At 41.3% G+C, this 17,948-nt stretch overlaps 2 protein-coding genes across 3 annotated transcripts; one reads left to right on the top strand and one right to left on the bottom strand.

Moving 5' to 3' along the window:
• Positions 1 to 2,379: 2,379 nt before the first annotated feature.
• LOC135583722 (uncharacterized) lies at positions 2,380 to 4,267 on the bottom strand. Of its 2 annotated transcripts, none has more exons than XM_065125650.1 (3): positions 3,855 to 4,267; positions 3,623 to 3,705; positions 2,380 to 3,281 (listed from the first exon to the last, which is right to left on the bottom strand). In XM_065125650.1, the coding sequence occupies exons 1-3, from the start codon at positions 4,236 to 4,238 to the stop codon at positions 2,540 to 2,542; spliced, it is 1,209 nt and encodes a 402-aa protein (XP_064981722.1). In that variant the 5' UTR covers positions 4,239 to 4,267; the 3' UTR covers positions 2,380 to 2,539. The 2 variants fall into 2 exon arrangements, with proteins under 2 accessions (XP_064981722.1, XP_064981723.1); XM_065125651.1 differs by having other exon boundaries at positions 2,380 to 3,278; positions 3,855 to 4,265.
• An 11,575-nt stretch (positions 4,268 to 15,842) lies between these two features.
• Positions 15,843 to 17,948, top strand: LOC103998024 (homeobox-leucine zipper protein HOX11). The gene is made up of 4 exons (XM_009419388.3): positions 15,843 to 16,206; positions 16,579 to 16,892; positions 17,050 to 17,129; positions 17,383 to 17,948. Exons 1-4 carry the CDS (start codon positions 15,894 to 15,896, stop codon positions 17,729 to 17,731), a joined length of 1,056 nt encoding a protein of 351 aa, XP_009417663.1. The 5' UTR covers positions 15,843 to 15,893; the 3' UTR covers positions 17,732 to 17,948.

The raw sequence follows: 17,948 nt of genomic DNA, 5'->3' as shown, positions 1-17,948 counted from the left end.
TGATAGTACCAGTTGAGTTAGTTGAAAAGCGTTGTTTATGCTTTTTCGATGGTTTCTACGGTAATGTCACGTGGTGGTACCTCCGAGTGCCGATAGTAGTATTGCTAGGACCCCAAAATTTAGATATTTGAATTTTTTATTTTATTCTTGAAACCTTTTAAAGTCTATAAATACTTTACTCATGCTTGCTTTATGGAGCACTAATTCTTGAACACAAAAATATTATAAACTCTCTTTGAATATTGTTTGAGTCTCTTCCTCCTTGAGTTTAGATGTGACTATAAGTTGTAGGAGGTAATGTCTCTTGTAAAAGAACGACCATGAAGATTCTCTCCTAAGCCTATTAAAAGAAGAAGAGTTGTAACAATGGTAGTTGATCTTCACTCATTGGAAAGAAGATTGGTAGTGAAAATCGATAGCCTCGACAAAAAAAAGGCATCAGTGAACATAAGTCGGGATGACCGAACCACTATAAATCGATTTGTACTTCTTCTCTTATCTTGATTTGCTATTAAGTTTTTAATATGGATTTATCGATTGAAATTTAAAATTGATTAAAATTGTTTTAGCACTAATTCACCCTCTTACTGCCCAATCCTAACAAAACCAACTTAAAATATATCTGAATTCAGTTTATATAAAATTGATCTAGCTTTGTAATATAATGAAAGATTATTTAAATATTCTTTACTTAAATCTTAATTATTATTTATTTAATAGGATATTTATGTCGATCATAAAATTAGGGTTGATGGAGAAATAAATTAAAATCGATCTGGTTTAGCATAATCATAACTAATGTTTATGTTTATAATGTTGATTGATATTATCATTTATATTTTTTTTTAATTAATTTTAATATTTTAAATTTTTACTAGGATATTTTTCTTAGAAAATATTCATATTTTTTATTATTTTTCAAAATGTATCCCTCTTTTGTTTTTTTTTTCAAAAGGTATTCCTAATTCAAAAAATACCTAAAATAACCCTAAAAAAAATTTCTATCAACATTTTTTTGCCTATTTTTACTGGTTTTAAATAATTATAATGTATTCATTGGACTCATTTATAGTATTTTTAATAGTATTTATATTAATTTATTGAGGTCTTTTTTGTTATCATTGTTTGTAAATCATTATAGTACTATATTTTTAGAATTATAATCGATTTGATTGAGATTATGAGTTCATTTAAATTGTTTACATTATCTTTGAGTATGTCTTATAGTGTATTTATCATGGTGACCAAAGTACTATAACAAACTAATTTTTTATTTTTAGTTAGGTGATGTCATTCCTAAACTATTTTAAATGCCTGTTTAAATATATCAAATGATTTCTAGTATATTTTGATTTTATTTGACTCATTTACAGTGTTTTAAAGTAGGCTTTATAGTTTTTTTTTATTGTGATGGCCAAATACTGTAATAGGAGAAATAAATTTCACGTTACAATCTGAGTATTTTATAAATTAGAGATACTATTCGAGAACAAAATAAAATGAGGATACTGACTGAAAAATACTCAAAATGTGAATATTTTCAAGAAAAGTCATCCTCTTTTTACTATATAATTTTAAATTATCTAATATATTTTAAAATATTATTTAAAATTGATTTAAAATATTTTTATATTTTTACTATATAATTTTAAAGTGTTTAATATATTTTAGAATATTTTCAATTAAGCATACGATTTTGTTGACCCATCAGTTCGAGCGGTGAATGAAGGTTTGACCGGATCACTTTCCCGTTCGACTCCGGTAACATCCAATTATGACTGCGATGCCCGGTCGAGAGGGGCACAGGCGGGCATCGGTTAGGTCTCCGGGCCCACAGGAGCACTCCACCACACAAAATTGAACTCTGAACGAGTGGGTGGAGTTTAATCCTCGAAATAATCACAGCTCCCAGACACACACACACAGACCTCACCCCCCACCCCCAAAACGAAAAGGACAGATTGATCCCTGTGTGGGGTCGCAGACTACGAGCGATGTCCATCACAAATACCCACTAAATGAAATGCACATAAGGCCCGCAGAGTGAGCTTAGTACAGATAGCCACTGTGTGCGTTGCTGTGGCTCACACGCTATCCTTCCCCCCACAAAGTTAATTAGTGTCTTGACAAAGAAAAATCAAACACCTGCTGCCCCCGGTGGAAATAAAGACCGGAGGAACTGCCCACTTGTTTCTGCGTCAAGACAACCCTCCTACAGCTACCAAAGATGCCTTGGTCTTATGCCTTCTCATAATTCCACGCTGTCCCTATGTAGATCGTACTATGTCACTGCGACAGCCCAGTTGCCAGGAGTTGCACCCATCAACAGCCATGACCTAATAAACCCATGTGTTAGAACTTGCAATCAGATAAAAGATGTATTTCACAAAACATGCGACGATGTTCCTGGTGGAGACGAAGTTCAAAGTCTGTTTCCAGAAGTTGGAAAGGAAGCGAGAGAATACAACAAAAAAATTGCAGCAGATTAGTCGTCCAAGCATCAGTGCTTCTTTCTTCCTTTGCTTATGCCTGTTTGATCTCACACCATTGCCTCGCGACCATCGAGCGTCTGCATGAATGCAACTTGTGGAGGCTGAGACAGTAAAGATGGCATCGGACGATTGGTTTCGTCGAGCAAGCTGCTGATCGTTCGAGCCTTAACCATGCCGATCTTCTTTCTCTTCAGAGTTGATGCCTTCTCGTTATCTTCTTCCATTTTGATCTCACCGGCATTATATTGCTGCGGCCATAGTTTCTCCTTCTCCTCCTCCTCCTCCTCCGGGATCGTTGTGGTTCCCCCGGAGCTTCTCTTGGACCTAGCAGTGCTGGTGCCCAATTGGCCTCGCACGCTGGTCATGCTCCTCAGCCTTCCCTTCCCCAGATGGTGCTCGCAAAGAGAGTAGCCGACGAGCGTCTGCTGGCAGCACCGCCACCCCCTCCCGTTCACCCGGCTGCACCGCGACCCCTCCATCAGCACTGCGGGGCTCCTCCTCTTCTTCCCATTTGCCACATTACCGTTCATCGGTTCGTCTTCCTCCTCCTTGACCTCACTTTCGCGTCTCGCATGATCACTCCCATTAACTCTACTGCAAGCACTGTTGTCTACTGAGGAGTTGCGCATCTTCGCCCTCCCCCTCCCCTTGGGCTTCTTCTCTTTCTCCTCTAGCGTATCTTCTGATCCTCCATTCCCACACCCATAGTCATTTCCTCCTCTCTTTTTCTTCGCCAAGAATGCCGTGTCTCCAACCTGTTCCGCTGCCGACACCGGTGCACTTGAGCTGCTAGTGATCCACAGAAAAAAGATTAAAGACATCGCGCATCACAACACCTCCTTTCCCCGACATCATCACACCATTAGGCCATTCTGAATAACTCTTCATGCTTGTGCAATGAGATACCACTAGTTTGTCAGTAGCGGAATACTACCACATTGAAAACCGAAAGAGGTGGAGATGTTGTGTGTGTGAGTGTGAGAGAGACAGTGTTGGTGCGTGGATGGGTGCATGATTAGATGAAGATGGTGGTCGGGTTGTCATAATGGGTCAACCTGGCATGCATGGTAGAAGCAAAAATACTTGGGATGCGCTTAACCTCCATTTTGTGGGGGCAAATATTTACCGACCTCGAGTTACTATTGACCTCGGCATCCCATCTGTTGCTGGTATCCACCATCCCATCCTCCTCCTTGGCTTTCTTTCTCAACCCCTGCAACAAATCCCAAACAAAGCATCCATCACATTGCACCCATCAGGGCCACAGGACACACAAGGGGATCTAAGAAAAGCAGCACCAGCAGCAGCGAGGAACAAACTTAAGAGTAGGGAAAGAGGAAGGTTGTGAAGGTGAACAAGTACCTGCACACGACCAAGGTTGGTCCGATGCGCAGAAACAGTGGCTTTCCTGCTGCTTCCGTTTGACATGCGACGGGGCTCACAAGTAGGAGGAACCTGAGGAGGCCTCCTGTCGAGGTTGTCTATTTCCAGATCCGCATCAGAGTGCAACCTCTCTCTACCTCTCCCACGATCTCCTCCGTTACTGTCCTTCCTTCCATCTTCCCCATCTGCTGGATGGAAGTGGACTGATGGATCTGGAAACAGAGGAGGAGGAGGGAAGGGATTTGGCCTCTTCCGGATCCTCATGGTGGATGGGATTGGGAGAGGAAAAGAGATGGGTGGCTGAGGAGAGAGAGAGAGAGAAGGGAAGGGTGGAGTGGATTTTGGACAGTGCAAACCCCCCATTCCTCCTCTCAAGCGGCGATATATGTATATTAAAGAGGGGCTATTCCTTTTCCTTCACCAATGGCCGAGTGCTGTCCCTTTTAGCTGTCAACATATTTATTCCTTGGATTAGATGCGTGGAAGAGTTTTTATTAGTAGATAACCACAGCAATAAACAACAAAGTGCGCCCTTCAACGTGCGGCACGTGCGGTCGGGGGTGGGGGTGGGGGATCTTCCACCGGCGAAACCGGCTGGCGGCGGTGATGTATGTACGGCGCAAGAACTGCAGGGGAGAGGGGAAATTTGGCCGACGGAGATAGAGCTGGGACCCTCGTGGGCGTACGGTTTGCACGTCCACACGAAGACGTCTCATTTAAAGGCTGTTCGTCGATCGTGTTGAGGTGGAGGGACGGGATGTCTTCTCCTCCATATGTGATGTGTGTCTTCACTCGTGTCTTCAGTTGTGACTCGAGTATCCCGTCGATCGCGTGACTTAATATCCATACGCGTTGCCACTATTCACTCAGGAGAAGCATCACAAGTAATAGCTTATGAACATGAAGGAGTTCATCAACATTTATTGTTTCTTGTGTCATTAGTAAGATCATTAGAAAATTAACTCCCAAAGAAAATATTATGCAACCGGACCACATCTTTGAGATGCCTATCAATGGTAACACATGTTATAGCTTGTGTTTGATCAGATTTTGGCTATTCGAATCCTGTTTAATCCTTTTTCAAGTCTAAGTCAAGGTAGAACTTATTGAGTTAGACATCTAAACCCCACTGTATTCGGAGTATTTTTAAAAATATCTTTTCGATATTTAAATCAGCAACCTAATCAAACAAGTCAGATTTAAATTGTTCTATATGTGTTGAGTGTATGAACAATATTAATATAGTAATATGGTAACATAAATATAAGAAATTATCATAATAATCTTTCACTAATGTTGAGCCATTATACTCGTCCATTACACTAGTTAGACCTCTTATCGGTCAGTGCTAGATCATTATGCTCATGTTGTTACACCATTTACTACATTGTTTGTAGCGACAAGGATTTTGACTCACCCCACAAGCTACATAGTGTTGATATAGTGTTGATATGAATATTGACTCAATAAATCAAATCGTCATTTTATAATCATCTGAATATGACACATATTTCATAGTCCATTCATTGTTTTAATGATACAGTAATCATTCCTAATATTTACTATAGCCTTCATTGAACGATCGATGTCCATCACATTATAAAAAGATCCTTAGGTGTATTCTTATAGAATTAATTCTAGGTGAACAAATTTTGTGACTTTAGCAATTGATCAAATCAGATATATTCATGACAAATCTTTTCTTTTTTTATGGTTACGATCCTAATTTCTCGACTTTTTAATACCTTATTACGATATAAACTTAAAAATAGTGTGAATACAAATCTTATTATCATACAAACAAATTTTATACTACTTTTGTTAGTCTCTTTCTAGAAAAATATAACCTCGAGTGTTTACAACAATATTATGTACCCATCAACGACTATCCAACTACTTAATTCTTGCTAAAGATGATACCTCGACTTTGTCGGTTTCAGTCTCGTTAATGGAATGGAAACACTGACAAACGGCATCTGCTATCTCATTTCGTCCTGCAGATATTGTTTCCTTGTGCAACTTACAAATATGTTCCATATCTGCCTTTTCTGTAAGCATAAAGTCTATAATTATGCTATATCTGAAATGTGAAAATAACTTATATACTAGGATTGAAATCAAAGTGTATAGATCTAAATTATTACGATACATACCTTTTGATGCCATCTCTTCAAAGATCTCGTTTGATCTGCTAAGCACCGTCTTTAATCCAAGATTGCTACAGCAAGGAGTGTAAGGAATAGATCATTTCTCCTCTCTTTCTATCCTTTCACAAGACCCCACTGTGAGTGATGGATTTTGGGAGAAACTGAAATCCCTCAACATCCTGTCCTTTTTATATGTGAGAGCAGAGAGTTCCTCCCATTTATTGGCTAAAATATCTGAACGAAACTTAATTAGTTATTATATTATATATCTTATTCAATTATAAAAGTGCCACATAATCTAACATTTTTTTGACATCGAATACACAGCAGCAGCAGTAGAGACTAGCAATAGATGTCGTTGCCACTTTCGATTGAAAATGGAACACGAACTAACACAAGCAATATGTTCGAAGGAACATAAACTGACGAAACCAATAGTTACGGCAACTATTTCGCGTTCCATCGAGAAGCTCTTCAAGTCCTGAAACACAACATAAATGATATATGTGAAGCAAATTAGATTAACATTTTTTATCTCTTTTAATCCACTTCTATGGTGGGGATAAGATATTAGTCCCAACCATCGACGGAGTCAACGAACGATCACGAATTGTGAAATGTAAGATTAAGTACACCAAATTGGATCCGCTTTTAAGCACACCGTAACGAGTCTCCTTTTACCCACATCATCCGTGGAGGCACGAGTTGGCCCACATCGCGTCGGTGGTGGAGGAGGAGGCAAAGATACACCACATAAAGAAAGAAGTTGATCCGGCTCCGGTGTAATCTGTAGCCACAGCTTAAGTGACATAGGATAGAGCAAGGGAGAAGTTGGTATTGGTAGGCAGAGTAGGCAAAAGAGAGAGAAAGCTCGTCGGCTCACCTTAGACTAGGCTGGTATGCTCCCCTAACTTCTAAAGCTAGGCTGAACGGAGCAAAAGAATAAAAGCCAAAGCCAAAGCCAAAGCCAAGGTCCTAAAAACATAAAATTTGCGTAGGTCAATGCTTTAATCCGGTTCACACATATAGGAAGTTTGATGTGGTTGAACGAGAGGCTCAAGCATTAGTAAGATAGTCGACCTATACGAAGATTACATGAGATTCGATGATATTCCTCCGAACTTCAAATTAGTTTTAATATAGAAAGCAAAATTTTTAAGTAAGCAGCAACTAATCTCGATTACAATGGCCTAATAAACTTTTTTTTATGAGCTTAACAAAGAAAAATATTATGTTGCATATGTGAAATATTTTTTAAAATTTTATAATAAACTAATATTCGTGTGGTTGGATTATTGATGAAGATTCATTTTTATTAGATGATCGTGTCGTCGGATGTGGAGTCTAGATGAATATTTTTTTATTTAAATGGAACTTAATCTCATATCTTTTTTTTTATACCATTTCACATAAATCCTTTAAAAAAAAAAGTATCCGATGAAAGAAAATTCTTCGAGCACTTAAAACTATTTTCTTGATATTGGAAACTTGAAGAGTCGACATGCCACGATATTTTGCTCCAAGATTTGGCTCTTTTGCTCACTTATGGCTTCCTTGAAATGGCAGTCATGGCAAGGATAATGTCACATATAATACTAAGAATTTCTATCATCCTGATTGCAACAAGTTTATGTTGCAAGAACAATCAGTGACAACATAACGCCCACATATTCCATCATAATAGTCTCCATCAATCGAAAATGATAGAGTTGGTGAAAATTTTGTACAGAGACAATGATTCGAAGAGTATTAAAAAAATATTATTAGATTTTTAAGAATCAAAAGAAGATAATACATAATAGAAGATATATTAACGATTAATTATCATTTGACAAATAAGCATAATGTGAAAATTATCGTGGAAGAAGAAATGTCCAAGTCACCCTCGTCAATTTGCTCGTATGAACAAAAGTTTAAGACATATCATTCGGAACTATCTCCCTCTTGTCATCCACCGGACAAAATGTCAAAAGGGGAATATTGGAGCAGTTACAAATTGTCCTCTCTATGTATAAAAAATAATCCTTAATACTATGCTAGGGGTTATCTTTCTAAAAAAAACTCATACCCACAAAAACATTGATAACTAACTTAAAAGACGGAGAGATCGAATTAAGAAACTTTCTCTCGTCATCAGCCTTAATACAGATGGTGCTTTGGGAGCTCAACACTTCCGTCTCGGAGTTAATTCGATCACTACTTTCGATATTCTTATGCCTTCAAGTTTGGATCACATCGGATCGACTCAGATATCAACGATAATTTTTTCTAATAATATATATTAAATTTAGCATATAAGACTGAAGAAGAGGGAAGGTTTATTACATCTCTTCTTTTGCTTTCGCCCACATTTCAAGCAGATGGGCAGATGATTTATACCCCGTCCTAAAGAAAATCCAAAAAAAATGTATCTTCATGATTTTAACCATCCATCTGATCTCCCGCGTCAAACTGTTGTGATATATATAACAGTATTAAGGTCTTGAGATTTTATTTGTTTGTTTATTTCGTGACGAAGATTAAATCATATTGAACCAAAAATACCTTACTATTGATATTGAAGTCTTCAGAACGAATGTTGTCTTCACCACCTAGTTAGGATTTCTTTTTAAAGATGATTTGGGATATATTTTAAATAAAAATTAGTCAATTTATTTTGTGAGATTGTGATAAGTTATCATTTATGATAGGGTTTACGAGGAATTATTCGTTTTATGTAATTCAATAAGATTTTATTATTTTAGAACGAGTTCAAAAAAAATAAAGACCGATATAAGCGCTTATAAAGTCTTGATTTTTTTTATTCTCAATAAATATAAGATTAACATGATTATCAATTCAGTTCTTCACCTTAATGATAAAAAAATGATTGATCAAATTCTATTCAGTTTAACTATATCAACAATAAACTTAGTTGATATTATGATAACACCCCATTCAATAGTTTGATATTATATGATTGAAAAATTTTCATATATAAGAAAGCTTGAAAACAATCAGATAAGAAACGAATATGAAATCGAAAGAAATGAAAGATAATGATGGAAAAAGAAACTTCAATTTTCTTTTTCTGCTAAAGAAGAAAACTAAGCTTTACTAAGCAAAATTAAAAATGATTAGTTCGCGTCCCAGCAAACCAAAAAAAATAAAGTTCATCCGGCAAACTCTTCCCCAAATACAATCATATTCATTAGATGTAGCATTTTCTTCTTCATGTATGTCACAAAAATCACTAAATGCACGATTTGGGAAATAAAAAAGAAACTAATCTTTGTTTTATTTTTCTATTGTTCTCCTTCCATATTTCTTATTTTTATATATCAACTCAATTCAACGTCGAATCACCTGCAACTCACGTGTCGAAGAGAAAGGCTCGATTTCGGGCCTCACCCACTTGGGCCATTTTACGTACCTGTGCAGCCCAACCAATAAGGACATCGGACCCAATCATTCGTGAAGTTTATGGAAATTAATGGAGTACACATTAGGATTATTCGCCCAACTCCTACAGAAGTAGGCATGATTTGTGTCTGTCTTTTCAGTAATGTACATAGGATACATAAATTGGTCTAATCTTTGTAATTAAGGTGTTCAAATTGGTTCGAAAAGAATCGATTCAATTTAATTAAGATAAGATGATCTTAACCAAAATCAATTCAGACCTAATTAAAAATCGATTAATTTGGATTGATTATTCGATTTATAAATTTAAATAATTTAAATCAGTTACATTTGATTGAATTGAACCAAAATCTTGATCCAATTAGGTTGAAAAGATAACATTTATAAAATTGAGCTAAATTGGGCCTTTGGGCCAACGTGATTAATCGATTTAAATTGATTAAAAGCTTAAGATAATAAAATTGACGAGGCTATCCGTTTTTAAATTAAAATTAATTTAATTTGATCTAAACTAATTAACCGAATCAAAATAAAGTACTCTCGAAATAAAATCATTTATAGTCTTCGTTCATTTTTTATTTGATTTTCGAGTTTAGCTTGAACAATCCTTTTCATAATAGTCAAAGAATGTTAATCCATTTTATATGTTATTATTATTGTTATTATTGGTGAGATCTTTATGACTAAGACTAGCTATAATGCAACCTATCATTATGTATGGAGCATGCGATTCATATTCTTCCAATTGTTCCAATAAGTTGTTATCATCGTGTCGGTGATACATGGATCGTGGATGTGCCAATTTAACATTGAAGCCTAGTTTGAGATGTGATCATGATTTGTTGTGGTTGGAGGACTATGACCAAATCAAATCATCTTTGTCTCCCAACGAGCAACCCTAATCATGCCGTCCTCTCTTAGTGAGAGGTAAATGATGGTGACCTTGACACAGACTAAGCGAAACGTACGTGATGTGTCATCCATTTTGTGCTCGGCATCACCGGATGGGCGAGAATGGTTATTAAATCTACAATCGAATTGAAAAACATCAAAAATCGAATTCGATCATTAGCGTGAAAAATATCAGATAATCGAGTTGCAGAGTCCATTGATTCACCGAAATGGCCCATAGATGGAGTCATCCATTCCGATAAACATTATTCTTTCAATTTGATTTGCTTAACGAATTTAAGATAGTTTGAAATTGCTAATTAATTTAATTAATAAAAATCATCTAAGAGACCTTTATTTCCAATTACATACTTACTGTTGCATTGACTTCATGACAGAAGGGAAATGAGTGGGAAATAAAATGAGAAAAATAAGAGAACAGATAAAGAAGGGGTGAGGTGAGGTGGGTTGGGTTGGGTCCCACCAATCCACGGGGACCCCATTCCTTTTTCTTTTATGGGATCCACATGATCGCAAGATGCATGCCCTACCCCAAGCATCATGTAGCTTACACAGGGGAGGCTGTCCCTCCTCAAAGTTATGTAGTCGTAGTATGTGAGAAACTTTGTTGGTGCAGGGAGTTGTCCTCCTCCCCCAACTCATGGTGAGTGGCATCATTCGAGGCATGATTGCTGCATGGAAAAGGGCATGATTTGGGTGCTGGTGGTGTGGAGGGCATGGCATGGCATGACACTGCCAACCTGCTCTGCCGCTGTCTTCTTTTGCCTCCTCAACATGCTCTCCTGCTGTGTGTGTGTGTGTGGATGCGGCAATGATACTTTCCACATTGATCTTGATGTGTGTTGTTGCCCACAGAGAAGAAGAAAAAGAGGTGTACACTCATTGACGAATAACATTTTCAAAGCACATTTTTTAAGCCTTTTGATGGTGTTGTGTAGTAGTAGTAGCAGTAGTTCCCAGATGCTACATTCTCCGATCAACCCCACATAATTATATATATTGAATTTAAGCCTTTTGAAACTATACTATATTAAAATTAGAAATCGACGATAATTAAACTATTCAAAATTGCTAGAGCAAACTATTGGTATCAACCATATGACTAAAAATGAGGGACAATTTTTATTACTCTCGGACAGATACAATATTCCTCATTTTATTTTTTGTTATTTTTTATATTATTACATAATATATAATATATATATTAATTAATTTTAATATAAATAAAAATATACATATTTAAGAATTAAATTTAATATTTTTAACTTCAACCTTCTAATATTAAGAAGATGAGAAAGAGAATGAGAGATAAAGACAAAGAGGATGTACTTAAAATAAATCTTATAAGCTTATTTAAAAAAAAATACTTGAGCGAATAAAATCTCCCAGGATAAAATTTCGATGTGAACACCCACAGGCACTCCTCAACATCACCATTCCATATCTCATTTGTCTCTTATTCCGCTGTGTTACTTCTTATTTTGTGTTTACTGTGATGACAAGGCACCAACACATCACGACATTTCCACCTCGGATTTCCTTTTGCGTCTTTGATAGTTCACCTTACTTCGAAAATTTGACAATTAAATTTGTAGTTCAACTTACTTTTTCTAATAAATTAAATGTATATTATTAATAAGATGTGGTCAATAATTTATTCTATATTAATTAATATAAATTGAAAATACATTCATAAAAACTTTATTGGTATACGTAGCGACACAGTTACCAGTCTGGTTACAAATTTCTACGCATTCAAGAGATTTGAAATGCAACGAAAGGTAGAACGATTAGCTACAATCGATCCAATTCGTCTCATGTTACCCATCAGAATCATGAGATACATCGGTGACCTTGATCGCGGTCTCGAGACTTGATGGCCAGCCATCAATGCTGCTTGCTCTATACCAACATAGCTGTCGCCTATCAACACCCACTGCAGAGAGAGAGAGAGAGAGAGAGAGAGAGCGCGCGCGTCGACAGAAGGGGATGATCATGATGGAGTCTGACAGTGTAGGAGAGAGGGGAAGATAAGTAGAGAGAGAGAGAGAGAGAGAGGAAGAGAAGGGTCATGTCTGTGGCAGTGCTGCCTGAGCTCAGCAATGGGCATGATTGCTCGGAGCATGTGCCATGATTGACCACACGAGAGACAGACGAGGGCGAGAGATCACAAGTGTGTCTGAGAAGGAGTACTCCCCAAGCCATCACCGAATGCCCAGTGATTCTGCTCCACCGTTCATCTCATCCTCTTCTCCAATCTCGACCCTCCGTTTACTCAGGAGGGCACTTTGGTAAACTCGTGGGGACAGGGGAGACTTTTGGAGGAGATCGTAATCATTGCAAATTAGACTTTAGCCCGCCGGTCTACTGACGCTGCTTCTGCTTCCTCTCATATATGGGAGGCGGATTTGACCAGACGGCAGCTTCATCTGACATCGAATACACCGTGGAAACCTTACCACTGTTCCTGATCAGTTTCCATGTTACGAGCACTCCTGTATCAGGTACGTGTCCAGTAAGCACGTCATCAGCGGAGGATCGGACGCCGGAGAGATCTTCGTTAATCGTAACCGTTCATCAGGGAATGTACGGCGGAGATCGAGACTTCGAGGGAACGGGGAGGCGTGGAACCCACGTCCAAGCACGCCACTGACGCGGGGGAAGTCATCTTTTGACCGGGGCCGCACATGACAGTCACGCGCGTGTCGTGGGGCGGAAGCAACGGGATCAATATTTGCCTGGGGCCCGCTGGCCGACGGTGACGTCTCCAGTGTACGATGAAGGCCTGCCGCGGGTGGGGCCCGGTGGGAATCGGGATCATATCGGTCGTCGGTTCCCCACCGCCCCCCGGCACGCGGTCCTGTCACGGCGAGGTGAGAGGACGGGAACAGGGACCGGCGGGGCGGATCAATCAGGGTGCAATTATTGCGGCACGGCGGGGTCCATCGAGCGGACGGAGGAGATGTGCGGAGGTGGGGGTGGGGCCAAGAGGCGTCGGACCGTACCAATGATTGCGGCCCGGTGGCTGTCTCCCCGAGGCAGACAGCTATGCCCTCCTCGCCGCAGGCGCTCCCCGGGGTCAGACGGTGATACCCTCCTCGGGCCTACACTCCGCACACGCCAGTCGTCCAACATCTTCGGGCCACGTGTCCATAACACGCACTGTCGGGCGACATGTACGGGCGAGCTCACATGGCAACGCGCCATTCAATATGGCGCAGCATTCGTTGGTCTTCGTCGTAGCTTCCGCACAGAAGACAGCGGTTTGACGTGCAGCAATAATGTGGTGGAGATACGGAACCGACGTCGCAGAGATACGGGCTATTGCTGTGGAGACAGCAAAAACGATCTGAGAAATCTCCTCAGATATTGTCACACTAATCCAACTTTATGAGGCCTCCACTGACACCAGTTTCTTTTCCCCCACTCCCACTCCCCCTCCACCTCTTTTTGTTTTTCTTTTATTTTCTGAAGACCGTCACGTAGAGAACTGGTTAATTCTCGGAAAGATCCAATACCAAGAAACAGCTTGAATAGTTAATGACGAGGACATCAATCAAGCTTGGATTTTGCCCCTGGAGATGTCTAATATAATAAAATGATATTTTCGCATCAAGTACAACGCGCGTGAGTACCTCGGATTTTGCCAGATAAACACCTCTTCTCCTCTACCACTTAATTATTACCCACAACACTTCAATTCCCTGGAGACTTGACTTCCCCTTTCCCCCGGCATTTAAAACGAGTAAAGGCCGTCGCAACATCACCGTGTGATCTCCATCCGACGGCCTGTAGGCGTGCATGGCTCATAGAGATCGCCGTGTCCATCGTTTCCCATCCCATCACAGCTTTAAGCTACTGTGAGGATCGCACCCAAAGATTTGGCGAGTAAAGACCTCTGATGGGACCGCTCCTCGCCTCATAACGCCACCGGCGGATACCAGAAGGCAACGGTTTCCTGCTACGTTCGTAACGGGACTCCAAGTCAAGTCCCCGTTTACGAACCCGCGTCGTCTTGATCCGTTGCACGTCTTCAATTATGGCAATGATATCGAAGCGTGGCGGATGTGATCTCCGCCTAACCCGCTGCAGTCGGTGGCCGCCTGGTCAAACCACGTGACTCACTCATGCGGACGCTCGACCGGACCGCAATAAACCTCTAATTCATTTGGTGTAATTCGGTGCGGCAATAATTGAGTGGTTCCTTTCGACTGGGGCGACGGCGACCGATGTGCGTACCTACTCGAGCCGGCGATAAATGTAGGGATAGGATGGGATCAGGTGGATGATCGAAGGGTGGATTAAATGCAGCACACGGCGCGTCGGGTGCTCCATAAATGGGTGGCGCCCATTTATGGTGCTGTCGCATGGCACGTGACCTCGTCACGAACTGGTGCGAGTGTAGCATATAATGGCCGAGCGAGGTTGCCATGAGAGGTCTCTGGTGTCACACTGGCTTTGCTTGCAGTAAGCTACCAATGCGGTGAAACGCGGTTGCGGTAGTGCGTGGACCACTTGCGTGGTCGGTTCGGCTAACAATTAGGAATCGATTGATCCACGTCAGTCCTTGTAGTGTACATATTCTTTTTTACTTTCTTTAATTATTTAAAGTGCGACGCGATTCGTACCATGACAAGTGACGTGGAGTAATTATTTGCTTGAATAATAACAATAATAAAATAGGGTCGTTTTGATGTCGACACGATTCCACGAGTCATGCATGCTAGTGCATGCCAATTCATGTTGTTGTTGCAGATCGACTCATCATAGGTGTACAACCTTTAGTATGACAAACCATGTTATCTTCTCCATGAAAACGATAAATGAGTCTTCAAACTTACTATATGTTGACATCCTCCAAATGACTGTGACCAAAATTGTTTATTAGATTTATGTACAGAAGCCAATGATTATAACCAGCCCCGGAAGGCATTTCTTACATGCAAGCCATGCAACAGAAACATCATTGGCCAGGAACAGCCATCATCCCCATCACCCACGGCAAATAGCAGCGGCAATCATAGCCTATCATCGCGCACAAGTAAAACAACGAATAGCCAAATTGCCAGCTAAAAATAACATCGAAAACCTGCTGAAGCCATCTCATCTCACGTCTAATATATTAATGTCGTTTAATATATAGAAGCCATGTAGCAGTGGACTTACCCTGCAACAGTCAGAGGCAAGAGAAAAAGTATATATATTAGCAGTGGCAAATGTGGATTTGGCTTTCTGATACAATCGTGGGTTGTACATACTAAAGGGAAAGAAACATGGAGCCCAATGATGATTAACGTAATTATTGTTTTCTGCATCTGTTTTTGTTTTCATTTTTTCTCTTTCATGTTGCCGCATTTGTATGGGGCCATCGTTCCTTTATGTGCGTCACGTGTGTTTTGTCAACCCTGGAGCGATGCTGGTCAAACCAGGTTGGGCTTCTGCTTCTGGTGCCGCTGCCCCCCTGCATCTATAAAACCACTCAACTGAAAAGCCTTTGCTCATTCCTCCCTTGCTTCTTTTCGTCCTCGTGAGTGTTGAGCAGCGGTGGTGGAGTGAGATGGAGCTGGGACTGAGGTTGGGGGAGGCGCCGGCGGGGAGGCCGTTCTGGTCGGCGGAGAAGGCGGTCACGACAAAGGGGGGCAGAGGGTTGGGCCTGATGCTTGGGATGGGGTTGAGGGTTGGTGGCGGCGAAGAGGAACAGGACGAGGATGGAAGGGTGGAAGAGGTGGCGGCGGCTGAAGAGGAGGGGAAAGACGAGGGGGAGGAAAGAGGTTCTTCTGAGCCACCGCTGCAGCTTAACCTTCTTCCTCTCCTGCCCGTTCCCCCGCAGACTTCTCCTCAGCTCCGGTTCCCATGGGCGACTGAAATCAGTAAGGGCTCTGTGATAAAGTAGGGGTTTCTGTTTGCTCTTCTTCCCCCGATATTTTTAGCCGAGATGAGATCGATGTACCTGTATTTAATGGAGTCTTGTGTTCTTTATATAGATTTCAGACACTGAATCTAAGAATAAAAACAGCGAAATCTTTTTTGTCCCCGTTTCTCATTAGCTTTACCCGTCCAAGATTCTTATCCACTGGTTTTTGTTCCGAGGGAGGTGAAGCGTATCCCTTCAGGAAAATATGTTGTTCTGGATAAAAGTAGGCCGTAAAAAACTCATCTTTAACCAATTTATAGAGCTTTTATACCAGGGAAATGTGTTGGATTTCGCTCTATGTTTGAATTTCTATTTGTATTTTTTGTAGAAACTTCGGATGCTTCGATGAGGGGGTTCGATGTGAACCGGGCGCCATCCACGGAGGAGGCGGAGGAAGGGACGGCGGCAGCGGCGGCGTCGTCTCCGAACAGCACGGTCTCGTCCTTCCAGATGGGCTTCTCCGCCCTGCGATGCAGCGTTGAAATGGAAGAAAGCGGAGGAGGAGCGGCGGCGCTGGAGAAGGCGTCGTCCAGGGTGAGCGACGAAGAGGAGAATGGGCTGGCCAGGAAGAAGCTCCGCCTCTCCAAGGAGCAGTCCGCCTTTCTGGAGGAGAGCTTCAAGGAGCACAACACCCTCAACCCGGTGAGAGATGTCGCACCCATAAATACTAATTTTATTGTCCCAAATTCCAACTTCAAGCTTCGTTAAATCCCTCAAAACGTCGAAATCTAGCATAAAAATTGAAACTTACGATGCAATGTTCTCCCATTTTACACGTATATTTGATTCTCCATTACAGAAGCAGAAGCTCGCTCTGGCCAAGCAGCTCAACCTGCGGCCTCGACAAGTGGAAGTCTGGTTTCAGAACAGAAGAGCCAGGTATTCTTTTCCTTCTCACATTCCTCGATTCATTTGTTTCCCCATCAGAATCGAGTTCTGTCTTCGCATATGCTTGAGATGTTGGCTCAAGACTCTGCTTTTGGCAGACAAATCTTAAGCTTGTGGTATCCAAAACTCCTCTTCCGCCATACACATGAACCAAATAAGCAATCCCGTCCTTGTGATGGCTATCCATGCCTCATTCCTTTTGCCATCTCCGAAAGCTCATCCTTACAGCTCCAACTGTTGGCAGGACGAAGCTGAAGCAGACAGAAGTGGACTGCGAGTACCTGAAGCGTTGCTGCCAGACGCTGACGGAGGAAAACCGCCGCCTCCAAAAGGAGGTGGCGGAGCTGAGGGCCCTCAAGACCTCCCACCCTTTCTACATGCACCTCCCGGCCACCACCCTGTCCATGTGCCCTTCCTGCGAGCGCGTCGCCACCACCACCAACTCCAACTCCGCCGCCGCCACTGACACTGCCCCTGCCGCAGCAGACCACCGGCCCAACTCCTTCGCTGCCCTCTTCTCGAAGCCTCGCTCCTTTTCCCCGGGCTCACAGGCCCCTCCTGCGGCGCCTCGCCAGCCGTCGCCGGTTTCCTGAGTCCGCCGTCAGCTGCGGCTGGCCATCGATGTAAATATCCCTGTTTTGAAGGGTGTTTTTGTCATTTTAATTTCGTTTTCCTGAGCTTGGAGGGGTTTCGATGGCTTCTCTTATTCAATTTTTTAGAGGGAGAAGACTGTTCTTAGTGTCCACAGACTCTGCTACTTCCAATCAGACACAGATGTAGTTTAATAGAGCTACCTGTTTCCTCTGATAA

This window comes from Musa acuminata, chromosome BXJ2-9 (assembly GCF_036884655.1).
Source record: "Musa acuminata AAA Group cultivar baxijiao chromosome BXJ2-9, Cavendish_Baxijiao_AAA, whole genome shotgun sequence".
NCBI classification, from domain to species: Eukaryota; Viridiplantae; Streptophyta; class Magnoliopsida; order Zingiberales; family Musaceae; genus Musa; species Musa acuminata.
Note: the sequence above shows the minus strand (reverse complement) of the source record. Positions and strands in the feature narration are given on the sequence as shown.

Coding starts and splice junctions, on each gene's coding strand:
- LOC135583722 (XM_065125650.1), bottom strand. CDS start 4,238: ATGGGGGGTTTGCACTGTCCAAAATCCACTCCACCCTTCCCTTCTCTC. Junction 3,706..3,854: donor CCAACCTTGGTCGTGTGCAG/GTACTTGTTCAC, acceptor GATTTGTTGCAG/GGGTTGAGAAAGAAAGCCAA. Junction 3,282..3,622: donor GAGGTCAATAGTAACTCGAG/GTCGGTAAATAT, acceptor GTGGATCACTAG/CAGCTCAAGTGCACCGGTGT.
- LOC103998024 (XM_009419388.3), top strand. CDS start 15,894: ATGGAGCTGGGACTGAGGTTGGGGGAGGCGCCGGCGGGGAGGCCGTTC. Junction 16,207..16,578: donor CCCATGGGCGACTGAAATCA/GTAAGGGCTCTG, acceptor TATTTTTTGTAG/AAACTTCGGATGCTTCGATG. Junction 16,893..17,049: donor AGCACAACACCCTCAACCCG/GTGAGAGATGTC, acceptor TCTCCATTACAG/AAGCAGAAGCTCGCTCTGGC.